This window comes from Mus musculus, chromosome 8 (assembly GCF_000001635.26).
Source record: "Mus musculus strain C57BL/6J chromosome 8, GRCm38.p6 C57BL/6J".
Lineage (NCBI taxonomy): Eukaryota > Metazoa > Chordata > Mammalia > Rodentia > Muridae > Mus > Mus musculus.
The window spans coordinates 127,399,678-127,426,104 of record NC_000074.6 but is presented as its reverse complement, the minus strand read 5'-3'; the positions used below and the strand labels follow the sequence as shown (position 1 = coordinate 127,426,104).

Genomic DNA, 26,427 nt, shown 5'->3' with positions numbered 1-26,427 from the left:
CTGCTGAACACCACCACTCACTAGCAACCACCATGTCAGCATGGACTTCCAGCGCCAAGCTTTCTGATACACTCACATGTGGTGTCTGAGCACAGGAGAAGTGGCTTTTTTAGTTTCTGAAGACAACAGGTTTCTTCAGGTTCTCCTTATGTTATTACTATGGGAGGCTAACACCACATGCAATAGCTACAGTGAGAACCATGCTTCTGCGGCAAGCGCTTTAGCAACTTGGCCAGCTGCTCAGTACTACTGCAGAGTACTCCATAGCTGCAGAGGTAGAGGTTGAGGCACTACTCACTTGGGAAGGCAGGTCAGATCACAGTGGACTGCAAACCCATATACAATGACTTTACAAAGGTCTTTAACCTTTCCTGACATTGGTGTTATCTGGCTCTAATCCACCATCTGCCTCCAGAAGAAATGGTAGCCTAGGAAACACTTTCCTTAGAGCTTGGGGTATAACTCAGTTGATGAAGTGCCTGCCTGGCACTCACAAGGACACTGGGTTCTATGCCCCATATCACATAGGCCAGGGGTGGTTACATATAGAACCCATGTAATTCCAGCACTCAAGAGGTGGAGGTCAAGCTCATACTCAGCTACATAGTAACTGAGGCTAGACTTGGCAACATTAAACCCTGTCTCAAAATGAGGCAGACAAAACAAAAAGAGATCTCAGAAATTGTGTCTCTTTTCCTCTCTGTGAACACACAGATATGAACTGAGGGGGGTTGTTAGAAGAGGCAAGTCCACATTTTCAGGTAGACACAGAAACTGTAGCCTTATACACAATGCTTGAACTAGGGCTATGATTTTTGTGATGTGGGCACAAGAAGAAATGATGATCCTGGCCAGTGGCCCTTGGGCTTGCTATAAATGTCACTGTATGTAAGCTATAAGAGACTGCAATTACACCTTAAGCAGAGTTCAGGATCCTGCCTCACACCTCCAAACATGGCTATGTTCTGCCCACTTACAGGCCATTGCTTCAATCCTTTGGGAAATGGGTGTAGTCCCAAATTTGTGATAACTGACCAAATTACCAGGAAAAAGTTCTCAGAAGTTCTAAAACCTATGTATTCTGGAATACTATAATGTGCTGATTGGAAGCTGATGGGTATTCTCTGAGTCCTGCTTGGGGACAAGCTGTTATTAAACCTTCTATCCAATGCACACAATCTTTTGTCTCCTCACACTTCTCAAATAATACCCATACATGTCTGTCTCCCATCCGCACCACTCCGGAAGTGAAGATGGCTGGCAGACAGCAGCTACAAAGCGATTCCTATGGAAACAAAGGCACTGACTTCCCAACCACACATGGATCCAGCATGTGAGCAGGATTCCTCTGCCTCCAGGAGATGCCTGCTCTCCTCCAACAAAGCCTCATAGCACCAGCCATAATCAAGCTATGGCTTACATGCATACCGTACGCGAACTAGCTCTAACTGGCCTCAGGTATATCCTAGCTAGCGTCACCACCATTTGAACATTTGTTAAAATGTATCACCATTTGATAAAAATATATCATCTAATACATTTTACGACCCTTTACCATGTCTGAAACAAAAGAGAACTCAATAAATGTAAATGATTTAGTGTTCCACAGCAACCATTATCATAAATCATGAATGGAGCAGGAGCAGCAATACGGTCGGTTCTCTGCCTAATAGTTTTGGCAGGACTTCAGGGGGCATATGTCTTCTCTTGGCTCCGTAACAGAATAAACATGGTGCCTTCACAACTCGCTATATGCTGAAGCAGTGTTTGTGCCAATTCTTCCCATATTCAGAATAATTTTCTCATGTATGTAATGCAACTTATTCCCTAAATTGGACGAAACAGAGTAAGTATTAAATGATTTATTAACTTTGCTTTTGTAATCTCATTTTATGAGATGAAAACTCCTATCTCACTTTCCTGCCCCCAGCAAGAGCACTGTTTAAATGGCACTTAGACATCAGAGGATTCTTTATTCTTGCACTAAACATTCAGATTTAGGTAATACCTCATCACAGAAAAGCTGCTGGGGGCATGCTGATCTAACCAATGCCTTTGAATGCCAACTAATTAAAAATATTTAGCAATATGGAATTTCATATGTACAAACATAAGATGTTCTTTTACGGATTCACATTATATACACTTCGACTCAGAACAAAAAGAATTTCCCTGCTATACCCTTCTCTTCTGTGTAAACACTTAAAAAAAAAAAAGAAGTTCAAATGAATTGGTTACATGTGTTTAATTTGTGAAAAACATGTATATGATTTAAGGACACAGGCATAGTAGATGATAAGATTAAAACCTATCTGTATATTTAGGACTAGCTCTATTGTAACAATTACGAAATAGTTTACAACCTTAGGCTAGGAATATGCAAAACACTCGTGTGAACAATAACTTTACTAAGTAAACACTAGCAATGTGTCTTGTCAGCAGCAAGTGACTTTTCTGTTCTGTTCCTACTATAAACTCCGCACAGAACTCATCATGAGCTTATATTTAGATAATGTACTATTCTAAATGCAGCATAAACGTTACTGTTTTCCACTTAAATCCTGCTCATCTTTACAGACAACCTGTGTAAGAGAAGATGCTAACTCCCTTCTTCTGAACACACAGAGAAGCCCCTGTCCTTTTTACTGGGGTAACCTGCCCCTGGCACAGAACTCTCAGCCCCTTCCTGAGTGATTGCTGTGAAGATGGCACTTGCTCTTTCCTCTTTTAAAGGTAAGATTGAGAAGCCGTTTCTTCCCTTTGATGTGCCAGTCATTCTGCAATTAAGACGTACCTAATCACTATGTTTTCAACAGATGCAAATGTGACTCAATTAAAATTCTAGACCACGTGACAAACTGAGCTTCTCGATTCTGAAAGGTACCGTGTTAGGACTGGGTCACTGTGAAGTCTAGAAAAGTCTGGGCACTTTCTCGCATTAATGGTTATGGAGAAAATGGCCTCAGCTTGAGAGAGGGAGCTCAAAGTGGGTGAATGAAACATTGCTCTTTGGATCCCACAGACTCTCACAGGCTGACTCCCAGCCTGCCGTTAACAGCCATTGTTTTCTTTCATTGATAACCAATGTTGCTGCTGCTGCTTGCTGTAATGAGCTCTTGCTGCTTGCTTACTCCAAATTCATTTCTCCCTTTCTGCTTCCCTGTAAACTCTGATTGTACCCAGAAATGACCAAGCTCCAAGGGGTCGATTCATTAAGTGTAAAGCAACCTGTGGAAGCCATACCCCTGTAGACAAGGGAGTCCAAGGTCAATGCACCAGGCACGACCCTGTCACCCTGAATCCTTCCCTTCTACTGGGTACAAAAAGGAAACTGTGAACAGAGGAGCAGACAGGGAGGAAAGAACTGGTGTCTGCTGATACCGATGGGATGTGGGCTAATAAGCTTACAGCTGCCTGGCTGTATAAAACACTGCATCTCACAACTCAAGTCGTGGAGTTGGATTTCTATTAAATGCAGCTGAAAGCATCACTGGGTGGACATGATGTAAGTCAGACATTAAGATAGCTGTAAAATATCAAAAAATGCAGGATCTGGTAGTTAACATCCTTTAAATGAATTGGTGAAGATACATGAACAGAAAAATATAAAATAGAAATTATAACTGTATTCTTTATTTTATTTCTTTCCTTTTTTTTTTTTTTTTGGTGTTTGGAAATAGGGTTTTCCTACATAGACCTAGCTGTCTGGAATGTACTTTGTAGACCAGGCTGGCCTCGAACTCAGAGATATAGCCTCTGCCTCCCAAGTGCTGGAATGAAAGATGTACACACCGCCCCCCAGAATATAACAGAACTTTATATTCACTCAATAGACACTCCCCTCTAAGGGCACGGGGTAAAGAACACTGACTGAACGAATGAGCCTGAATCAGACCTGCTTCCTATTCTCATTTATGAAGATCTACGTAGGGATTAGGAAAGCTTCACAATGAAGATGTGGGTTCTTAAGCCACTTAATTCGCAGGGGAAAACAGAAGATCAAATCTCACCAGCATCATAACCTTGACTGAGTTAACAAGGAAGTAGTGGAAAGGCAGACTTGGTCCTATAGGAGCGTCTCAGTTGGTGAAGTGATTGCTGTGTAGGCATGAAGCTATGAGTTCAATCCCCAGTCTAAAAGAGGCTGTGTATTGATGCATGCTTCTAACCTTAGCTCTGAAGACTGGGAGACAAGACGTCCTTAGAGCTTACTGACAGTCAACGTTGGTGAGCTGAAGGTTGAGTGAGAGACTCTGCCTCAAATAATAAGATGGAGAGAACTGAAGAAATTGCCCGAGGCTACCCTCCATCCCAGGCACAAGTATTGCATATGTGTATTCTCATTCTCTCCCTCTCCCTCCTCCTCCCCTCCTGTCTCCCTCTCTTAGGAATTCTGCTAAACTTGGCAAATCAACTGTCCACCAACTTTCTATGGCTGAGTGTGAGATCAATACTGCTGCAACAGAACACCAAGGGCCAGACTCCAGGGCCCGGCCTTGAGAACATAAATATTATCACTGGTTCTTATTTTAGCTGACTATTTTGACTTCAGGGAAGGAAGAAAGATGTAGGAAATGAGCAGCCAGTGCTGCAGATGGCATCAAGTAACTGGATCTGCCATTCTGGACCCTGACTTTTAACACTGGAAGGAGGCGCTCCTGGCAAGCGAAATAGTTGGCTTTAATTGAACACGGGGGTGGGCATGGAGCACACATGTTCAAGGCAGGAAGGAAATCTTAAGACACAGTTCTTTTGAGATGTGTAGTGAGAAAAATAACCATTAGAGGCTTAATGTAGTAGCACATGCATGCGGTCCCAGTACTTGAGGTCAGCTCGGGCTACATGAGATCCTTAACAAACAAACAATAACTGACGAATGAAAAGCCAAGATCATGGCTGAGAGGGGACAAGACAGGAAGGAAACAGGTATCAATACCAAGTGCCAGCAAAGGAGAAGAGTTCAAATGAACGTCCACAAGACGCTCTAAACTAAAAATAGCTTATTCATTAAAACAAAAACAAACAAACAAACAAACAAAAACTTAAAGCATACTTGGGTAGAGGAACAGAAACAACTGGTTGTACCTACAAGCTCATCAAAGTTGGCTGCCAGTGAGCTGCTTTAAGGACATTTTGACTCCTCATCCTCAGAGTTAAGATTACAAGCATGCATCAGTGCACAGCCTCTTTTAAAACATAGAGTCCGGGGACTGAACTCACATCTTCAACAATCACTTTAACAACTTATTGCCAACGATCTAGGTTCATGTATACTTTAGCTTCTAAACTTCTTTCATTCATCCACCTTCCAGATGTGTAGGTTCCTGAAGTCAATGGCAGGCTGTCACCTACACAGCTGGTCACACCCCTCCAAAGTACCCTGCTGAACAAGTAGCACGAGATCTGCCCACTCAACCAGATCAACCATTGCAGATGCATCCTTGCTGTCCAGTTTGTTGTCACATGGAAGTGACACTAGTCGAGCATCTCCTCTGACCGTAGGAACAATGACATCATGACAGTGAAGGTTTTACCAATTCCTACCAAGTGGAACAAACCCAAACTTAGAATGTTAGCACCACTGGACTCCACTGTGGGACATGTCGTTTAAAACCATTTGAAGTTAGAGCATACAGGACAGTAGGAAGTGGATTGCTACAGTGTTCACCTCGGTGCCACATAATCTTGACCCTGTGGCACACAACTGTAATCCCAGCATTTGGGAGATAAAGAGAATCAGAAATCCAAGGTCATCCTTAGCTATAACGTAAAATCAAGATCAGCTTTGGATATATGAGATTCTGTCTCGATTTTTTAAGAAAGAAAAATTTAAACAATGAGGGGGATTGATATCAATATATGTTCTAATAAGCCCCAAGTAACTTTTATTGTGCCAAGGAAGAGATTTCAGCCGTCATTCAGGCTGTAAGTGAAAACCGAACAGCTTGAAAGTGTGAAGACAGGGTTCGTCAATGAAGGCTGCTGATGCTTTCAATGTCTGTTTCTTCCTTCCTGAGAAATCAGATTGCCTATCTCCCAGAAGCTGGTTGTTTTGAACATCTAGGAAATATAGCACATTTCAGAGAATGCCTAGAAATCCTTAATGCTAAAACAAAACAAAAACTTCAGTTCTGTGATGGAGCATTTGCCTACATGTCTGAGGTGCTAGGTCATATTCTCAGCACTGCAAAGCAGAAACAAACAAAAAGCTAAAAAGCTAAAAGTGGTACACTCTACATGATGTCAGAGCTTCAGAAACACAAGTAGAAAGTGGACTGTTTAGGGTAAAGGTTCTTGAAGAAGGAAGGAAGGGGACAGGAGCTGTATTGGCTGCTTTTGTGTCAACTCAACACAATTTAGAGTCATCAGAGAGGAGAGAGCCTCAGTAGAGGAAGTGCCTCTATTAGATCCAGCTGCAGGACATTTATCAATTAGTAATCAATGGAGGAGGGCCCAGTCCATGGTGGTTGGTGTATGGGAAGCAAGCCATTGAGCAGCACCCTTCATGGCCTCTGCATCAGCTCCTACCTCCTGATTCCAGCCCTGCTTGATTTCTTATCCTGACTTTCTTCAAAAATGAAGAGCAACATGGAAGTGTAAGCAAAATAAACTCTTTTCTTTCCAGCTTGCTTTTGGTCATGGTGTTTCATTGCAGCAATGGAAACCCTAAGTAAGATGGTAATGTTTACATGGAAGGCTGAAGGGAAACACACATCATCATAAGAAGACACTTGTTACACAACGCAGATCATGTAGAAGTCTGGGCTGCTTAGAGTTACGGAGAGATGGGCATGGTGGTGCATGTCTGTGATCCCAGAGGGGTGAGGGGGAACATGCATGCTGCTAGAGCTTACTACGTCAATCTATAGTGGGACCCCCAACAACAATTTCTGGAGTCAAATAAAGAGGGCTCAAGCCTGGCTGGACAGGAATGATATTGGATTCCACAAGGAGAAATTAAGCCAGCATGGCAGTGGAGTGGCTATGCAGAGAGAAGATGATCACAAACACTAACCAGCCATCTCAGATTAAGACACATGCCCAGCCCATTTACCGTAGAATTGTTAAGTTATATTTACTGTGTGTATGCATGTGTTTTGCATGAGTGTGTCTGTGCTTGTATGTGGGTGAGCTTGGGGTGGGGGGTTACCATATAGTATATGAAGGTCAGAGAGCAATTTGTGGAAATCAGTTCTTTACTTCTACCTATGGGTCTCAAGGAAGGATCTTAGGTCATCAGATTTGGTAGTAAAGACCTTTACTTCCTGAACCATATCTCCAGGCTCCTGTGAGTCATTTAAAAAGAGGAATGGCTTGTATGGAGTAAAACCAGATGCCCACACTGGTGGAGATCGCTAGAAGCTGAGCTGGAAATAAACTTGGGTGGATTCAGATGGGATGCTTGCATGCATCCTTTATCAAAGGCTTGGTTTCTTAGTGTCATTACTGGAAGAAAGGCAGGGAAACCTTTGACCAACCTTTGGTGGTGGTCCTTAGCTCTTTGGGAAGGTACCTTGATGGAGGACTCTGTAACCCTGTCTGTCAAGCTTAATGTCTCCTGGCCTTTGACACATTTACTCTACCAATGTGTCCAGGTCATTGCCTTCTGCTGTTCACAGCAGAGTTTAAAGCAATGGTGTAGCCCCACTCTAGACAGGAACTCTTGTACCGTGGACTAACAAACCACTTTTCTTCAGAAAGTCAACTGCTACAAGTATTTATCAATAATGCAAACTGACTAACCCAGGGGATGCTTCACGTTCACACGTAGTCAATTTCCTGTTACATTTAAACAAGGATCGCAACACCTGAGAACACTAAAGTTCATAAATAAGGATTAAAATAACAGATTAACCAGAACAAGAAAACAGTTAAGAAGCCGGGCATGGTGGCACATGCCTTTAATCCCAGCACTTGGGAAGCAGAGGCAGGCAGATTTCTGAGTTTGAGGCCAGTCTGGTCTACAGAGCGAGTTCCAGGACAGCCAGGACCGCACAGAGAAACCCTGTCTCAAAACAAAACAAAACAAAAAACAAAAACAAAAAAACAAAAAACTTTAAAAAAAAACCCAAACCAGTTAAGAAGCTTCTCACAACACTGGGTGTTGATGGGACTGAAGTGCTCCACCTATTCTTAAGGACAAAACTATCATTATCTGAATCTATAGGTAACAGCCAATGTCATTTGGCAGGACAAGGAACTCTCCTTATAATGGAGAAGACTCTGCAGGGATGACAGTGCTGTGACACAGGGAACTTGGGCCCAGGCCTGGCAGCTAAACTAGGAAACATGTTCTTCCTCTGGCAAGAAAAGGGTGCATCTACTTGAAATCACAGGCTGGTGATATTGTAAAAAGGATCTGGATTTAGACAAAGGACAGAGATGTATGCAGCCAACCTCAGTTTTACTCTCTATACTACACCAGTCAGAAATATATCATGTCCTGAACACACTACATGTTATAAGCAAAAGTTATGTAGTTCTCTTTGAAATCTCTTCAAGATGCTTGCTCACTTAAAACTCTCCTTGCCCATCAGTATCATCTGCCCTAGGACTGTGTGTGTGCAGGGAGCAGTCTATCAAGGTGGAAATGAAAGTCATGTACATTCCACAGAAATGTTCTCTGGTCTTGGATCTAACTTCAGTTAAATAAACAAACAAACAAACAAACAAACAAACAAATAAATAAAACTTCAATATAGCCCACAGCTTTTCTTACTGATAAGTCACATGGGTAGCCACATTTGACATTAAACTCTAAAATGCAATCTCATTTCCTCCTCTAGATTCCACACAGCATGGTCAGGGTGTATAAATGCTATCAGAACAGTGTAATCAGCTGCTCAAGAATGATATTGCTTGAACATGGAAGTCAGAAATGCCAGGCACATAAAGCTACAAGAAAAGGAAGACAATCAGAGCTGGGGCTGTAGCTCCATGGTAGAGCACTTGCCTTGAATGTTTGAAGCTCCAGATTCATCCCCAGGGCCAAAAATAAACAATCAAAAAAGTTAAAAGGTCAATGAGGAGATGAATATGATGAGAGCATGCTGTGTGCATGCATGCAAACACCACAGTGAAACCTACTATTTTGTACAATTTATAAACCAACAAAATAAGTATAATTAAAAAGAACAAACTATAAATAAACAATTATGGAATAAGCCAATCCATAACATTTACCTTTATAGTTAGTAAGTTCTTTCTCTTCCAAGTAAGTCCTTAGTTTATTTTTTTTAAACACTTTTAAAATAAATGTTTAGACATATTCCCCACCAACCACATACTTATAAAGGTTAATTTCTCTTCAATGATCCACGTGAAAAACATACTGCTCATTCATACTAAACTATGACTCTCAGTCAGTTTGGCTTACAGTATTTAGTAATTTGGGAAAGGTACAAATTTATAGACTGCTGTTTTAGTCCAAAAATATGTTTTTAAAATAATAAGCTATTAAATGTATTTATTGGCTATGTCATCTGGCAGACAACACACAACAGTGGTTTTCAAACATTTTAGTGCAAAGATAACTCTTTATGCATAAGTTATTGAGAAATCTAAATCATATGAATAAATAAATCCACATTTTATATGTGTGTATGTATTGGTTTCTGAAGATAGCTTCTCTGTATAATATAAACCTGGCTGTCTTGGAACTCACTCTGGAGACTACGCTGGCCTCAAAATCAGAAATCCACCTGATTCTTACTCCCAAGTGCTAAGATTAAAGGCATATACCACCAAACTCCAGTCAAATGATATTTTTAATGTGAATTTTATCTATCAATATATACCAATTTAAAACTTGGTTTTTAACAGAAAATTACATTATTAAAAAGGACTAAACCAATTTTATGGTGAGTCAGATTATATTTTCAAAATACCAAAATACGTGGGTGAAAAAGATTTTTAGTTTTTAGCTGTTTGTTTGCTTGTTTGTTTTCCCCAAAAAAACCTACTTCCTGAACATAGTGGCACAGGCCAGCACTCTAGCACTGGAGGGGTTGAGAAAGACTTTCAAGCTCAACCAACCAGACCTATTATATAGCAGGATCCGGACTAGAAAGATGGCTTCTCCTAACTGCTTTTGCATGGACTCTAATATCACATGATGTGATTGCCAAATATGGACTCTTTTTAAAGAGAAAATGACTGCAAGGATAACTGATCCCTTATTCTGAAAACACGGTAGACCTCAGATGCACGAAAGGGCCTGGGCCCCTGCAGGGTCCTGGTCACATGTCTGAGAACCACTGCTTGGGCAAGCTATCTGCAATTTCTGTTGCTCTGGCCAGGACACTCACAGGTCTCCATGCCTTCGTCGTCATCATCAACCATGGGCTTGTCGTAGGACTTGTCAATGGCGGCTCTGAAGCTTTCGTTGCAGCCCCTTCCCCGGATGATTCGTGGCCGAGGGCGGTGGAAAGGAATGTTCCCGTTCAGCGTCACCTCGGCGACAGCGGTCTGCAGACTTTCTAAGGAGCTAGATTTCTTCAGACCTAAGGAGGGTCCCACATCTCTACTGGGAGAGCCTTGGAGGGTCAAAATAATACAAGATTAGACGAGATGGAAGCTACAAGTTCAGATCCAAACATCTATGCCCTGTGGAAACCTGCAGGGATAAAGTTATCCTCTCAGTGAGAAGTACTAAAATGTAGACTGAAAATAATGAGAGTTAATTTTGTTTTTCGTCACAAATGTATTGGGTTTTTATATCTGTTTCCATTTGGGAAAGGTTCTAAATCATTAATTTTTATCTTAACAGATGAAATCTTTATTAAATCATTGTCCAATGTGACACACATATAAACTAAAATAACTAGAAGAATCGGCAACTATATTTAAAATGCAGAGGCAGTGAAGAGGCTCCAGAAGAGTTATGGTTACAATCTAACTGCAGCACCTTCCTGTGATACAAAGTTATTAAAAGCAGAAGGTGAACACCGCTGTCATAGGCTTCACCCACTCTTTGCCATCATAACACAAGGAAAAGTAGTTCCAGGGACTGAGCCACCAGCGTGCATAGCTGGCACCAGGTAGAATTCTGGAGAGCAGTATGGTTTACATGGAGGATGGTACAGATCTGAACAGACAAATCACACAAGGACTTCTCCCCCAGAAGAGGCAGAGGTGTTCACACTCCTCGGAGAGAAAAATTTCGCTTTTATTTCTCGAAGATCCAGGGCAGTAAGGCTTGAGATACCAACTGCACCTGACTTAGCAGGCAATCAGAACTGCTTTCCTTAAGCAAGGGAGACAGTTGCATCCATCACTGTCTGACCCAGCACACTAGGGTGCAAGTCAGCAGTCTCTAATGGCTGACATCTCCACCTGGGTGGGCCAGGTGACAGGGCTGGTTCCTCACTTATTTTCCTAAAAGGATGGAAAAAAAAAAAAAAAACCCCAAACAAACAAATAAAGGAGGGTTGGAGAAACTAAACAGCTTATCTCCACATGAGGTCACCCCACCATATGTTGATCAATAATTAGGAAGTAGCTTCCTCATGTGACTACCTGGAAGACAAATGGCTGAGGGGTGAGTTCACCACAGCTCAGGGGTGAGACACAAGGAATACTAACTGAAAGTGTCAAAATAAGAATTAGTCTCTAATGCTTCATTTATATTACTTATCTTAACTATTTTCACCACAGGGTAGCAGTGCCCAAGGAGGGCAGGGATGTTGAAAATGCAGACAGACAGAGAAGCAGGCATGACTTTTTAACAGTAGAGAAGTATTCTAGAATGTATGGGCCTCAGGAGCAAGGATGATATGTTTGTGCTCTCAGTGCAGGTGTGTATGTATCCCATCAGTTGTCTTGTAACTGAAGCACACACTGAAAGTTTCTTTCAGGTGGCAACAGGTCACTCTCACTCATCACAGCACATGATTGACAAGTCTTACATATCTCACAAAGGCTACGTCACAGGATGGAAAGTGAACCATGTTCCAAAACAGAAGGGATGATGTCAAGGAACCAAACACACAAGAGACGCACATTCCACCTTCACAATCTTGGTAAAAGTTCATTTCTGAATCAATTATGCCTGGGGGATTTCAAAACTCCCTGTCAGTATTTGGCTCATGTAAAACATGTATTAGGTAAATCTTTCCCAAGGCTATGAGTATCTATAGAGGTATATCTGTACAGGTGTACCCCCAGCAGTGATTTCACACCTCATGTAGGGACTGACTGCCATCACAATGACATTATATATATGTAAGTATACAGTAACCTTTTCTTCAAGAGAAGTTAGCTGAGACTTTTGTGTACTTTGTAACAAAAACTGACAGTGGATTTAAGAATGGCACCAGTGCCCTTGAGGATAAAGCAGTTCTGCAAAGATAAATACACATATAGAGTAATTACATCCGCAAGAAAACTCTACAAGTACACCAGACCCTGTATCCCTCAACACATAAAATTAGCAGTGTAAATAATCCAGAGCCTTCTTTCTCTACAATATAACACTTTGGCATAATGTTGATAATCATGGATAGTATGTGTTCTCGCATGGTTGAAATTTGCAAAACAAAGAGTTTTGCAAAAAAGTCAATCTGTAGAGGGTTGAGCAAAGGCACCTTGACTCAGTTACTGAAAAATAACCTCACCCACTTAATTACATGTAGTCAACCACATCCCATCACTGTAAAATCAAACAGTTGTCAGGGACCCCATAGCTTTTTAGCCTAAATTTGCTTATTATCTGTTTTCTAACTAAAGGAGCTCACTGCTTTCTTAATATAGATCTCATACCTTTAAGAAGAAACTTTAAGAGTTCTGGGTTGGAGGCACAGCTCAGGGCCAGAGTGCTAAGTAGCAGGCACAGGGCTTGGATATCAAGCCCTACTAGCACGGTGTTATAAACTCAGCATTCACTATGATGAAAACTGTGAAGGGGTCTTCTATATAAACCATAGGCAAAGACTATTCACGATTATAGGGTTTTTGCAACAATATTTTAATATAATAACTTTCCTGTTGCTAGATCCTTAGTACATAAGAATTTTTACATCTAAAAAAAATTCTTAATGATCCCATGTTCTCTTTATTCTTTTTACAGAAAGTCTATTCATTGCAAAAATAAAATACAAGATCTCTAAATCTTGTATTTAGATCAAGGAAATCACACGCAGAATATTTTCCTAGTGTGGATTTATTTGTGTGATGCCTTCCATGTCTGAGGTGAGCATTTTACTACTGAGCTCACCCCAGCTCTTGACCTGCTGTCCTATTTTTTTTTTGGGGGGGGAGGGGGGGGTTACGGGCATAGTCTCATTATGCATGCCTGGAACTCTGAAGGTAGACTAAGGAGATCCAAGGGGTGCTGGGATTAAAGGTGAGCAGCACACCTGGTTTCTGATTCCTGCTTGCTAATAAATATCCCTCTTGAGGTGAAAAAAGTCTCAGTGAAGGTGTCTTCTGCAAAGAACAGAAAGGAGAAATTCTGTTTTCATTTACAAGTGGCTTACAACTAAACAGATATTTATGCCAAAATGTCAGCAGGCCTTGCCCAACACCTCGGGGCTAACCTGCCAAAGGCCGTAGGCAGCTCTGAAATGAGGAAAAGAGAACAACTCAGCTGAGGACTCTGTTCACTGGCTAACACTGAACATCTCCAGAACTTCCCAATGGAGATTAAATCCCCCAAGCCGAAAAGCATGCTGGTGTCTATACAAAGTTTGTCTTAAAAATCTTCCAGTTTAATTCCACGCATAGGACAGACATGTACACTCAAAACCAGAAAATGCTCTTCTCCTCTAAGACCTAACCTTCGAAACACAAAACCACATGCATAGCTTTACTAGATGATTAAATCTGAACCCATGACAGGACAATTATATAATGTTTTCAGTTAAAAGTCTTTAAACTATTTTTTATTTATTTATTTATTTTTTTACTCACAATAAATTTTATTCTCCTCATGTGGGTTTGGGTTGTTTCAATTAAACATCTCCGATTTTCACATAACTGGACAGTATGCACCGTCACATTGTGACGATATGCAGCTCAGCCTGGCACAGGGCTTCTTTAACCAAACACTAACTGCTACAGCATGCATGAAAACTACTAAGACTTGGTCTACAGTTCCAACTCAGAATTTCAATGAATTTTATGTTATATCAGAAAAATAGCTACTTAGTAAGATCTGAGGCTATAGGTAATTGCCCTGAATACAGCCAATCTTATAATTTATTGAATGCAACTTTATAATCTATCATTTACTTCATAGAATATGGCAATGCCAAGAACAACCACAATAATCTTTATGCATGTATGTAGAACACACAGGCTGAAACTAATTACTACAGCAGGTTAAAAAGGCAAATTAAAGCTAATACGTGCTAAGTGATATAATTACATTATCCTGGATCTAGAATAATTAAAGCAAGATTCCAAAATACACTAATAAATCATGCATGCTCAACTGCACACAGCACACTGCTTAATTACACTGACAGACTCTGCTGATTATTTTCATGTCGTAATATAAAAAGATATAGTGTACTGCTAAACCTAGTCCATGTAGCCCATTATTTCTATGAAATGATTAAGCAGTAAATTTAGAACAGATTCCAAAAGCTAACGAAGCCATATGTGTCATATAGTTCAAACTAATGTCAGGGTTAACAATGAGCTATTTCCACCATCTGAAAAAGATACAGGAAGCAGCAGAGGCAACACAGGAGCATGGATGGCAAACCCAGACACTATCACTTAGTCAAAGTGCTCCTATAGAACAGTGATTCTCAACCCTGCTATACAGCTCCTCATGATACGGTGACCTCCAACCATAAAATTATTTCTCTGCTACCCCATAATTGTTATTTTGCTACTGTTATGAATCATACTGTAAATATCTGGTATGCAGGATATCTGACATGAGACCCTAAAGGGGTTGTGACCTACAAATTGAGAGCTGCTGATACAGGTAATGCTATTTTCAAATAAAAATCACTATCTGGAGCACAGACCGTTACTAAGACATTACACAATACTAATGAACTGAAGAGATGTTATCTTAGGATTTTGATTTATAAAAATAAATCACCATGAAACATTCCTATACAAGAAAGATTAAAAATAAAAATCTAAGGTTGTTTTTAACACGGTAAAGGTAGTCCGTTCCATCTGTCACACGTATTGCTGATAAATTTCTCATAACAGGAAAAAAAAATGTATTTTTCTCCTGCAATTCGATTTCCCATAACGAAAGCATCTGAGTGAGCCTGGAATAGTGGTGCTCGACATGACGGGCAGCTCTATAATCATGATAAGCTCCTTGAACCACGGTTTCTATGGCAACAGACTAACTGTCCGTTCTTACCTGCTCTCTGGTCATCCACTGTATTGAGTTTAGTCTCGTCAGCTACTGTTAAAAGGTAAATGTATAATGGTTAGCCCAGTTAGTCCCCCAAGCCCAACATGCTTTAACCCTCCCCCAATCTTGACTGTTAGAGCGCAGCTCTTAGGCGATATTCCATGCAAGTCAAGTGAAACATCAAGCAAACATTCGTAATCAAAAAATAAAGGGAGAAGAATAAACAGCATCTTCATGCAGTATGCCAGTCATTTTGTCTCACAGACGTGTGTTATTTGTACTGTTAGTGTTATCATCATTAGCCAAGGCAATGCGCTGTCCAATTTTATATAAATAGATGTCTGACAAATTAATGCTTTTAGTCTTGAGGTTCAAACAGCCACCAGAAAACAGCATAAGTTATGCTTGATTAACAAAAGTTTTTTAAAGAGTAATTTAGTTTGTACCTGCATTAATTGAATTATTTTGGGGGGTAGGTTTTAATCGAAGGGAGGCACTACCTGGTTGGTGTCTAACTGAACAACTATGGTTATTTTCTTCCACCATTTGCTCCCAGATTCCTTCTGAAATGTATTCTCTCAGGTAGGTTACTAATCTGATTCAAGGCTATAATGGTTACAACAGAAGAAGGCCTATCAATTAGCACTTCAAGAAGAGCAATCAGAGAGGGCATTGACAACTAAAGCCCCAGACATGGATTGAGATAATGGTTTCTCTCCAAAATAACGCATTCTAGTTAAAAATCCCACCAAGTATCATCGGAAGAGAAGCTGCTTCTCAGATGGACAAAGTATCAAAACGACTCATTTCGAAATGAGGCTACAAGGATACAGGATGTCTTTTGCTTTCCCTCTCATCCAAAAGCACACGTCAACCACTTATCATGTCAACGAGCTATGGTGAGCAGTTATGGGCATCTCAAATGCAAGGAAAACTAATCTTTTTGCCAAATTGACACTTTGTAAATTTATTTTCTCTATTGCTAAAAATAAAATAGACATGTGTTTGGGACCCTGAGTCTCATCCCGAAGCATCCGAACCTTACTCAAAGAATCATGGAGATTGTACTCACTACCTAAATCCATGCTTTTTGATTTTCGTGTTTTAACGAAATCCAATTGACTGGCATCTGAAAATTGCTTTGTGCGTTTTTCTGACATACTCTGGCGTCCAAATCCTTCCCGTTGAAAAGCGAGAACCGGATCAACATCTGGACTCAATGAGCTGGGGTGAAGAGAAAAAAAAAAAAATCAAAATTAATTACTAAGAAGTAGAGACATTCAACTTTAGTTAAAGCCATATCTTTTAGTGCATGAATAGGTGCATATTATTTGAAGATTTAAACTAAATACAATATACCTCATTTTTTAAAAGGGGGATTGAATGGAAAGTAAGAGAAAAATTACAATTTGATTTAACGTTAAAGCTAACTCTGTAGGTGAAAATTTTCCCCTCTACTTTCCTCTGCACTTTCCCTCATTGTATTTGATAATAGATCACTATTTCTGTTATTGTTTAAAATGAGTCAGACATTGGAAAGGCTGAATATTTGACAAGACTGGCCTTGTACTGTAACATGTAACCATATAAATTGGAATTTCTCAACTTTAAAAAGAGATGTGTTCTGAAAGAAACTAACAAGGAAACCCAAACTAGACAAGGTGCAGACACTGGAAGACTTTGGAACATTGTATCCAAAATTAAATGTCTTTATCAAAACTCTCCTCTCGGGCTCATGGAGTTTTACAGAAGATGAGGAAGAAAGGTTGTCAGAGCCTGAGGGGATGGAAAGAGCTAACTAAACAGCATCTTTTGGACACAACAGGGCTGATGCACGTGTAAACTCAGAAATGGCGGCAGTATGAACATGGCCTGCAAAAGTTCAAGCCAGAAGGGGTCCCAGCCCCAAGAGCGGGAGGTGGACACAGGCTCCCATCCCTAACCAAGAAGCTATCTATAAGTGACACTCCCCTTGCAAAGGAAAATTTAGTTTTCTCCAATAGAATCTCATTGGGTATACTAACCACATTTAAGGGTAGGCCCCATGCCTATCAGTAGATGGCCAACACCAAACAGTCCCAGAGGCCTTTTTGTAGACTTCTTGTCTCAAGTTGCTTTATGTAGGCTTTCTAAATTTCAACTTACTGATTTTTTGATTGTATAGTACTGTTTCCAATTTTGTGTCTTTATGGTGTGACTGTTCTATTATTGTCGTTGTTGCTGTTTGTTTGTCTGTTTGCTTTTTAAGGAGAGAGAAGGAAAAGGCATGGAGTTGGGTGGGGAGGGAGGAGGAAAGGAACAGGGAGCATTTGTGGGAGGAAAACCGAGATCACAAAATATTGCATGAGAAAAGGGATGTGGTCTGATTTATGTGGTGTGTGTGTGTGTGTGTGTGTGTGTGTGTGTGTGTGGTATGGTGTGCTTGGATCTGCTCGTCTGTATGTGCACACATCTATGTGTATGCAGGTCAAAAGTCAGCATAGGTCTTCCTCAGTGCTCTCCATTTTACTTACTGACACACTGTCTTGAACTGAACCCAGAGTCTAAGCTAGCTAGTTTGTTCCAGGGATCCTTGCATTCTATCTCCAGGGTACCTGCCCAGCAATTGTGTGGGTGCTGGAGATCCAAACTCAGGCTCTCCTACTTTCAGGGCAAGCACTTTATCCACTGAGCCATCTCATCAGCCCCATTAGTTGATTTATGTCTGAGAGAGTCCTGCTATTACCCATGCCAGTTTTAAACTTCAATCTTCCTTCCTCCACCTCAGGTGTGCTGGGATTACAGATATATACTAACATACCCTGCTAAAATACAGTTGTAACAGAAAATTCTAGCAAAGAATTCCCAAAGTAATTTAAATTCTTCCTGATGATTTAGCGTAAAATCTCTATTTAGCATACTTTGAAACTCATTTTATATCCTCCCAAATAATGCTGTTATCAAAATTAGAATTTGCTGCTATATTTTCCCCCTCACTTAATAAAACATGGTTAATAGCCCTTACATCAATTACTAGGTTGAGAAAAAAAGATATTCTATTAGTTAACAAATTAGAAGTACAGCCATTTGACACATTTAGCCTTCCATAACTGTGCAGTCAACTATAAATGTACACATTCTAAAATGTCAAATGAGCTTGCAAATTAATAAGAGACTTAAAATAACCAAATATTCTTAAAATGTGACATGATTAATTTTTTGCTGATTAACATATTCATTAAACGTATTTCAGACACAATAAACAGTACACTAGACTATTATTCAGATAGAGTGTAAGGCTGACAGATGACTCTCTGAAAAAGCCGTATCCATTCCCCTATCCCTGAAATTCCAGCAATTACTCTTGCCTCACTGACCTGCTGGGCTTTCTTTGTTTGTATGTTTGTTTGTCTTAAACATTTTCATCCAAGTTTAGGGAAAGATAGACAGGAAAAGCTCTGAGGCTGAACAGATGACATCGTGTTTAGATAACTCTTACGTTCTTTCCTTTGCCCCATATTTCCCAAGGAAAAATCATAAAAGTCCTTGTGCGTTTTGCAAATTTATCTTAGGGAAATTAATGCCACAGGCTACCCCTGCAAGCTCATCGTGTCTTTTTACCAATGCAGATCCATCCCTAGGATCCCCTCCACATGGCTTGTCATGGTGGAGACTTGCCTCCTTGAAGAACACTTTAGACACAGATAAACTACCTTTCTCCGCTGACTTGCAGTGAGATACGAGCTGAGGTCAGCTTAAGAGCACCTGCGTATTGCTGCTCCCTTTCAGCCCCACCCGCAACCAGAAGACTTACTGGCCGCTAAGCTATCCTCATCATATGGTCTCTGACTTAGCTCTATTTTTATATCCTTTATTTTCCAAAGGAGAGTTAAAAAGCCAGAAACAAAAGCTAGAGATGAACTTTTCAAGGGCCCAAGAGCAGGTCAAGTTCTTTCAAGAGAACATCTGCAGAGTTAGCAAATATATTAATAATGTTTTCCTGAGCTCATAAGGAAGAAGAGGAGGGAGGGGACGAGTGGGGAAAGAGGACAGCAGGGGTGTTTTACTTTTTTAATGTTACCATGGAAATGTTAACACAAAAATGCTTGTCCTCAGCACCTCCAACCTTATAGCTAATGTGACACAGGTGGGCATGGGTAGGTCACTCAGTGAAACCAGCTTTGTTTGATAGCATGCTTTTCTATCAAGCATGGAGACCAAAGGACAAGGTGATGTTTGAAGACCACACATGGTGAACAGCATCAATTGCTTTCTTCTACCATCACAAAAGCAAAAAAAAAAAAACAGGGCAAAAAAAAAAAAATCAGGAGAGTATCCACAAAGTCTCTGTGTCTGTTAGGAGCAGTTCAAAGCCTGGTAAACATTAGTGCTATAATACTAGAGAGAAAAGCTGGGGATGGGGAGATGGCTTTGTGGATAGAGTGTTTGCTACACAGGTATGAAGAACCAGCTTCAGGTTCACAGCCAGCCTAGCCAGTTGGCATGTTCCAGGATCAGTGAGTGACTACCTCAAAGAAACAAAGAAACAAACATGAAAAAAACAAAAACAAAGCCTAGATGAACAGCATTTAGGGTATCTGATGCCAACTGTGTTGGGTAGCTGTTTCAACCTGACATAAACCAGTCATCTGAGAGTAGGAAACCTTATGTGGGAAAATGCCTCCTTAAGATCTGGCTGTAGACCAGCCTGTAGGGCATTTTCTTAATGAATGATTCATGAGGCAGGACATAGCCCTTGTGGGTGGGGCCATTCCTCAGCTGGTAGATCTAGTTCTGTAAGAAAGCAGGCTGAGCCAGCCATGAGGAGCAAGCCAGTAAGCAGCAGCCCCTTCATGGCCTCTATACCAGCTCCTGCCCCAGGTTCTTGCCCTGTTCCTGTCCTGACTTCCTGTGATGATGAACAGTGATGTGGAAGTGTCCCTTTCCTCTCCAAGTTGCTTTTGGTCTTAGTGTTTCATCAAAGCAATAAAAACCCTGACTGCGGCACAAACCTATGGTCTCTCTGTGCACACTCACAGGGGAGCACATCCCAGCACACATGACATGCATGCACATACTCCACAAACAGGAAAAACCACCCACAAAACCCTCCAGTAAATCTCTAGTTCCCAGGCATATTAACTACTAATTTTTAACCCAATTGTTGGATCAGTTTGGGAATGACTTAGATATTATTTATGCTATAGTAAGCTCCAGACCTGGGCTTCTCACTCACCAGTCGGCTGAGTCACTGATGGTAGCTTTGGCCCACGTGCCTGCTTCTGTCATTATGAATCCAACGTCATCATGGGAGCTGGAGGAGGACTGGTCAGAGAGGTGAGGAGGGAGCACAGGCAGCCTGTCATCTTCAATCATGACAGTGTCATCGTGAGGCATGTTCACCGTGGGGGACAGCTGGCATTTACCTGACCGGTGAAAAAGAAATTCTAGATGTCAATGGAGGTGCCACGCCTGTTCATTTTAAAATTTTACTACATCAAGAAAACCCCTAAGTCTTTGACACACCTACTCTACCTGATGGAATGAGAGAATTCAGTGCATATGTTTCTCCCAAGGCATTGTCAAACACAAACCTCAAGTCAGTTAATGACTGCTTCCACAGCATGGCTGGCTACATAGCATGCAGCAGAACATGTGATGTCTCTGGTTTTAAGATTTCAAAAAAAAAAAAAATATTTACCTTCAAAATGTTTTAATGTGAACATAACACATAGGGTCTTAGGTATGAGAGCCTTCTGGGAGATTTTACCAGGAAATCTGCAGGCAAACCTCACAAACTTACAGTGATCGTCTATCCATGCACTGGTTGGGTAGCTATACAGGGTAGACAGGTGCTAGACAAGCAACATCATCTCTGTATTTAGTCACACCCTAGTGATGGAGGGAAAACACCTACAGAGCGGGATAACTTGTGTAAGGACTGTACCAGTTGTGTTCACCTGGGAGAATAATGGGCAGATGTGGTTATGATTGATGAGCATGTCAATCAAAGTGATCAGAGCTAGGTTTTGAATACCGGCTATGACTTCTCTACTAGAAGAAATGATGGCAATTATCCCAGAAAGTAGCCACAAAAATCAGCACATTATGAATTCAGGTGACACTTGACAAGGCCTGGCATGCAAGGCAGGGAGACTACTTTGACATGATAACAACCTAGAAGGGGAAAGCTTAGCTTGGATCAGATGTGTTTCTTGAGGCTCTGAGGCCTCTCCTGGGAGGAAGGAATGGATCCAGATGTGCTTCTTGAGGCCTTGAGAAGAGGGGACCTCAAGTATGACTAGTTAGTTACAAAATGCTCAAGTCTCTCTGTCCTCTCTCCAGGCCCTTGAAGTAAAACTTGTTAATAGCATTCACACATCAAAACCTTTCTTGGGATAATACTATGTCTCAAGTCTCCAGGTCCCTAAAGGTAATGCTGGAGCACAAATTGTGTCCTTATTCCAAATCACCTACAGTTCTTACAACTTCTTTCCAAAGTCTTTCCATTTGTTTTCCAAGTAAAACTGATAAAATTTTTATCCAGGTGCACATCTTGTAAGAGACTGAATTCACGAAACAAAAACTGTATGACATGACACATTAAAGTGTGTACCCAGGCAAGCAAGGAACCATGACGATCTCCCCGCCCACCTCACAGAGAAAAGGAAAACGATCCCTCTATATCAAATGTCCATATCTGCTCAACCAACTGTACTGGTTGTTATCCAAAATAGCAAGACTGCGGAGCCTCCTCAAGACTCACCACCATTTTGAACAAGATGCTCTTTCCCTTCACAATAAATTGACATTTCAAAAATAGTTCAACAACCTTTTATTAGCATTTTTATATTGGTCTTAGATCTAGCTTTAAAACTGAGCATTTATTAGCATGTTGCTTAAGTACAGATAAACTGATAAGTTTAAAGCACAATATATCTTTCTGTGGCTGATTCAGCAAAGAAACAGAAAACTATTAAGTTGCTGTATACCTTTCAGGCCTTACCAAAAAAACTTGCCAGAAATTATAAACACATCATTAAGAGGCATTAAGTGTACTGCTATAGAAACCATGTATGTTCATTAAAAACTCTACTCAACATACTAGCTAGGAAAATGTCCTACTTTGATTCAAATGTGCCATTTTGACAAACCATGGAACTGGCAGGTTCTTATGAATGTTCATGACATAAAAGTAAATCAAGTGCAATCATTTCTCAGTCTTGATTTCAAATCGCCTCTTTCCACTCAAGCTGTAGGATATTAGAGTAGTAATCTGTTCAACAAAACGTCACTAGTACATCCATGGTAGTAAACTCCACTATCACTGGCCAAAGAAATACTTTCCTTTAAGATGTATTTTGTCTCCCGAATGAACATGTTAAATTCATGAAGCCAGGGCTCCTTCCCCTGACTGGAGAGGCAAATGTCACATTACTAAATACCAAGTCCTCGCTCAGAAATAGTTTAACCAAGGAACCATCACAGAGTAATCATACTGCGTAAAACAAAGTAAAACATGCAACCCCTTGCACCAACACAATTATTTTAAGAGAAAGCCTAGTAAGAAATATAGAACCCTCTAATTGGAACATACAATCTTCTCTCTCTCTCTCTCTCTCTCTCTCTCTCTCTCTCTCTCTCTCTCTCTCTCTGTGTGTGTGTGTGTGTGTGTGTGTGTGTGTGTGTGTGTGTATGTGTGTGGGGGGGTCTTACACCATTTTGTGTAGAAACATTGAACTGTACATGGCACAGAATCTCAATAGCAATCTGCCTTTCTGTTTCTCAAACACACATTCTCTTATTCTCTCATACTCGCCCTCCCTCACCACCACCTCCCTCTTGCTGCCCCAAAATGGCAAGAAGTCTCTCTTGCATTACTCTCCCGTGTAATATTTTATAAGATTTCAGGATCTGATCATCATATTCTCCTCCAATTAGCTTGCTTTTGAGGACCTACTCCAAGATCTTGTTCTAGAAACCGTCAGGGGTACCAAACGTGTAGAGTTCAAAGCTACATGTCCCGCTGAGACACACCAGGACCTCTCACTGACATCTGTTGGCCTTTGACACATCATAGTCGAGAAACACAAATCACGTTCAAGGTGGCTTCGGTTTTTATCAGCTAAATTCTTTCCCGCCCCAACTATTTCATCAATATCTCCAGACTACAAAATGAACATGCAGGGTCTTAGAGAGAGAAACAATACATACAAAGTGATTGTTTACTAAACATTTATTCATTGATGAATTTACATGGAAGGCAACACAATGCATGGTATCAGGAACAAACGAGATGAAAACTGTCAGCAACAGAACTCATTATAAAACCAGCATCAGCATCTCCGTTCTCTATGTCACATTTTTAACAAAATGAAAATATTCTGAACATATCTATTTAAACCACCATAAAAGTACGAATATAGAAACCACTGAGATAAACAGCAAACTGAAACAAAAATTTAGCTCAGAATAAGCTTGCTTTAAACAAAATTATGTAGACAAATACTTAAAAAAAATAATGTTCTATGCTGACAAAAAGGAGATTGTAGTATATTTATAAAGTAAACATGTTGGCAAACTATGCCTGCTATTCATTGTTGTTATTAAGGTGGCTGAATAGTTGAAAAGGTCTCTCAAGGTTTTTCAAAGGAGAAATACTAAGAAGACTCATGAAGGGATTTTATCCATCTATCTACCTACCTATCTGTTCATTTACTTACTTTTTTTTTTTTTTTTAACTTACTTAACCTAATTTTGTGGATCTGGAAGCAGGGCGCTGTAAATGCTAGGCAAGTACTCTTAGCTATATTCCCAGCCCTTATGAGTTGCTTCCTAATACAAAATAGGACTCATGTTCTAATATTAATGGCAGTGGGAATCCAACCAAAAAGAGAGGAGTATGGTTAGGTTTGGCCTTTGGTCACATTTCTGAGTGATCCATTCAAAGTGATAGAGATAAACTGGCTGTTACTAAAGAGGCACCTACTGCCCAGAGAACCACACATTCAAACTGTGGTTCAGGAACAATATGCCATTTCAGGCAAGTCACTGGCCAGGGTTCTGTAACTCCGACACCAGAGCAGAACGAAGACTGTGATGTGAGTGTTGGGGAAATGTCTTAAGGATCTCATCACATGGGGACCAGGGGACCAGGCTATGGTGATACCTCAGAGTCTTCCAGTCAATGTGGTGTCATTAAAACTTACCGGGAGAGCTTGGCATTCCCCAAGAGGGAACAGTCAAAACCAAAACAAAGCAAAATCATCACGGGGTTTTAGGACACATCTCTCTTATCCGCTAAGTGAGAAAGTGTGACTGAAGACATCTGACATCCTTCCAATTAGGAAAGATGTTTCATTTTGGATGTATATTTTTTTTTTGAAGTCTCTCTCCTGGGATGTACACCCTTTCAAAAATTATCACAAGCCTTTAAAATTCTTTTGGTTGCATGCACAAAGTACTCTTTGTGAAAAATTGCCTTGCTCACACAAAATTAATCACTTCTTTGTGTCATCATAAGGAATTTCAACACTTCTTTTTCTATCATATGAAACATTGGTCTATAGGGAGTGAGCTTAAAGACGCAGGAGACAATCAATGAACTAGCCAGGTAGGACCTCGCTGAGAAATGTCTATGCACCTGACACAGTATAAATCAGCAGGCTGATGGAGAAAAGACATACTGATATTAAGTACTGTTTTCCTCCTAGTGGCAGGATTTCTAATCTCAGTGCTATCTAACTTCACCAGTAGCATGCATTTTTTACAGCCAGCCATATTAGGATAAGGATGGAAAAAGTATAATAACTTTGAAGTTTGTAAACAGCAAGATAAATTAAGTCTATATATTTCCCTAGGTAAAGCCACATGGGCCTTACCTAGTTTCCAGTACAGCATATAAAACATGTCTTAAGGACATGGACAAATGAAGTCATCGAGAAACCCTGGATTCAATCCCTTCCCCTAAAGATAAACTACTATAAAATCTTGGCCTACTGAGTATGATGTCATCCCCAGTCCATAAGTCCCAGGACATGTGCAGAGCAAAACCAAGCATAGCAGGAGGAACCAGCCTGCAAGGGGAGTCACCATGAGTAGGAGGGTTCATTACATACTTAGCAGAGGGAGAGAAAACACTGCCTCCCAGATTACCCGCTGAAAAAGACTAACAAGTCAGGACTAACAAAACCGGGTGACAAAATATGGAAAAAAAATGACGTACTCCTCAACCCATTTTACACATTTCAACAAGTCACTAGGTGAAAGATCTGGGTGGGGGCTGGTATGTGTTTGAGTGTTAGGTTTTCGCCTTCCTCTGAAGAACCAGGGATTGGAGGCAGGATGCTGGTTACAGGAGCTGGTGTACCAATGGGCTGATCAGTATGGCAAATCCTATGTTCCTATAATAAAGTGGAAATTACAGCGTATCACTTTGTATGCACACAGATCCAGGGACACATGCACACATCCTTTCCCAGGGGTCTGAGATTTTTTTCAACAGGTAAGAAGTGGACAAAGATGCTTTACAGCTTGACAAGGAAGCGTAAATAACCCACCAGCAGCGGTAACCAACACGCACATAGCGAGCTAGAAACAAGGCCCTTTACACTAAATGGGGGCTCAAATCAAGAGCAGGGACTGCCTCCCCGGTTCTCTTGTGTTACATGTAAAATGGGAAAAACATGCTTGGACCATATCAAAGGTAACAAACTGAGAATTTAGCAATTTCTCCAAGGGGGAAAGCTAGATGAGGAGGAAGAAAAATGACAGGGAACTTCACTACTTATGCTGATATACAAATATTTTTCTGTAGTGCTCAATAGAAATCTCTTTGATGATACTGTTGCTTAAAGCACTCATGTCTACTGCTAACACACCACCTTTCCAACAAGACAAGCTTTCCATGAACACCCCAACAAATCAACCAAACTCCATTTCAATGATGCACCACAATGGGAACTCGTATTTGTATTAGATCTGTATTAAGTATTCTCAAAATGCAATTAAATTTGGGGTTTTACTTTAGAGAACTGCAAAACTCATCATAAAGTCTGAGTGTTTTATGTCAGAAGTATTTCTTATATCTTAAACTCTCTCAAGTTAACCCCCAGATGAGCAGT

General features: G+C 40.6%; 1 protein-coding gene across 24 annotated transcripts in view; it reads right to left on the bottom strand.

The window, feature by feature from the left end:
* The window catches only part of Pard3 (par-3 family cell polarity regulator), a 548,906-nt gene that overhangs the window by 186,182 nt on the left and 336,297 nt on the right, over positions 1–26,427 (bottom strand). For 7 of the 24 annotated variants that reach the window (XM_006531520.3, XM_006531529.3, XM_006531531.3 and 4 more), the window contains 4 exons: positions 20,541–20,730; positions 16,398–16,549; positions 15,332–15,376; positions 10,308–10,535 (listed from right to left, as the gene is read on the bottom strand). In XM_006531520.3, coding sequence (XP_006531583.1) covers positions 10,308–10,535; positions 15,332–15,376; positions 16,398–16,549; positions 20,541–20,730 — 615 coding nt within the window. Of the gene's footprint in view, positions 1–10,307; positions 10,536–15,331; positions 15,377–16,397; positions 16,550–20,540; positions 20,731–23,522; positions 25,708–26,427 lie in introns of those variants that run through there. The other 17 variants (XM_006531527.3, XM_030243870.1, XM_006531532.3 and 14 more) reach the window with 7 other exon arrangements.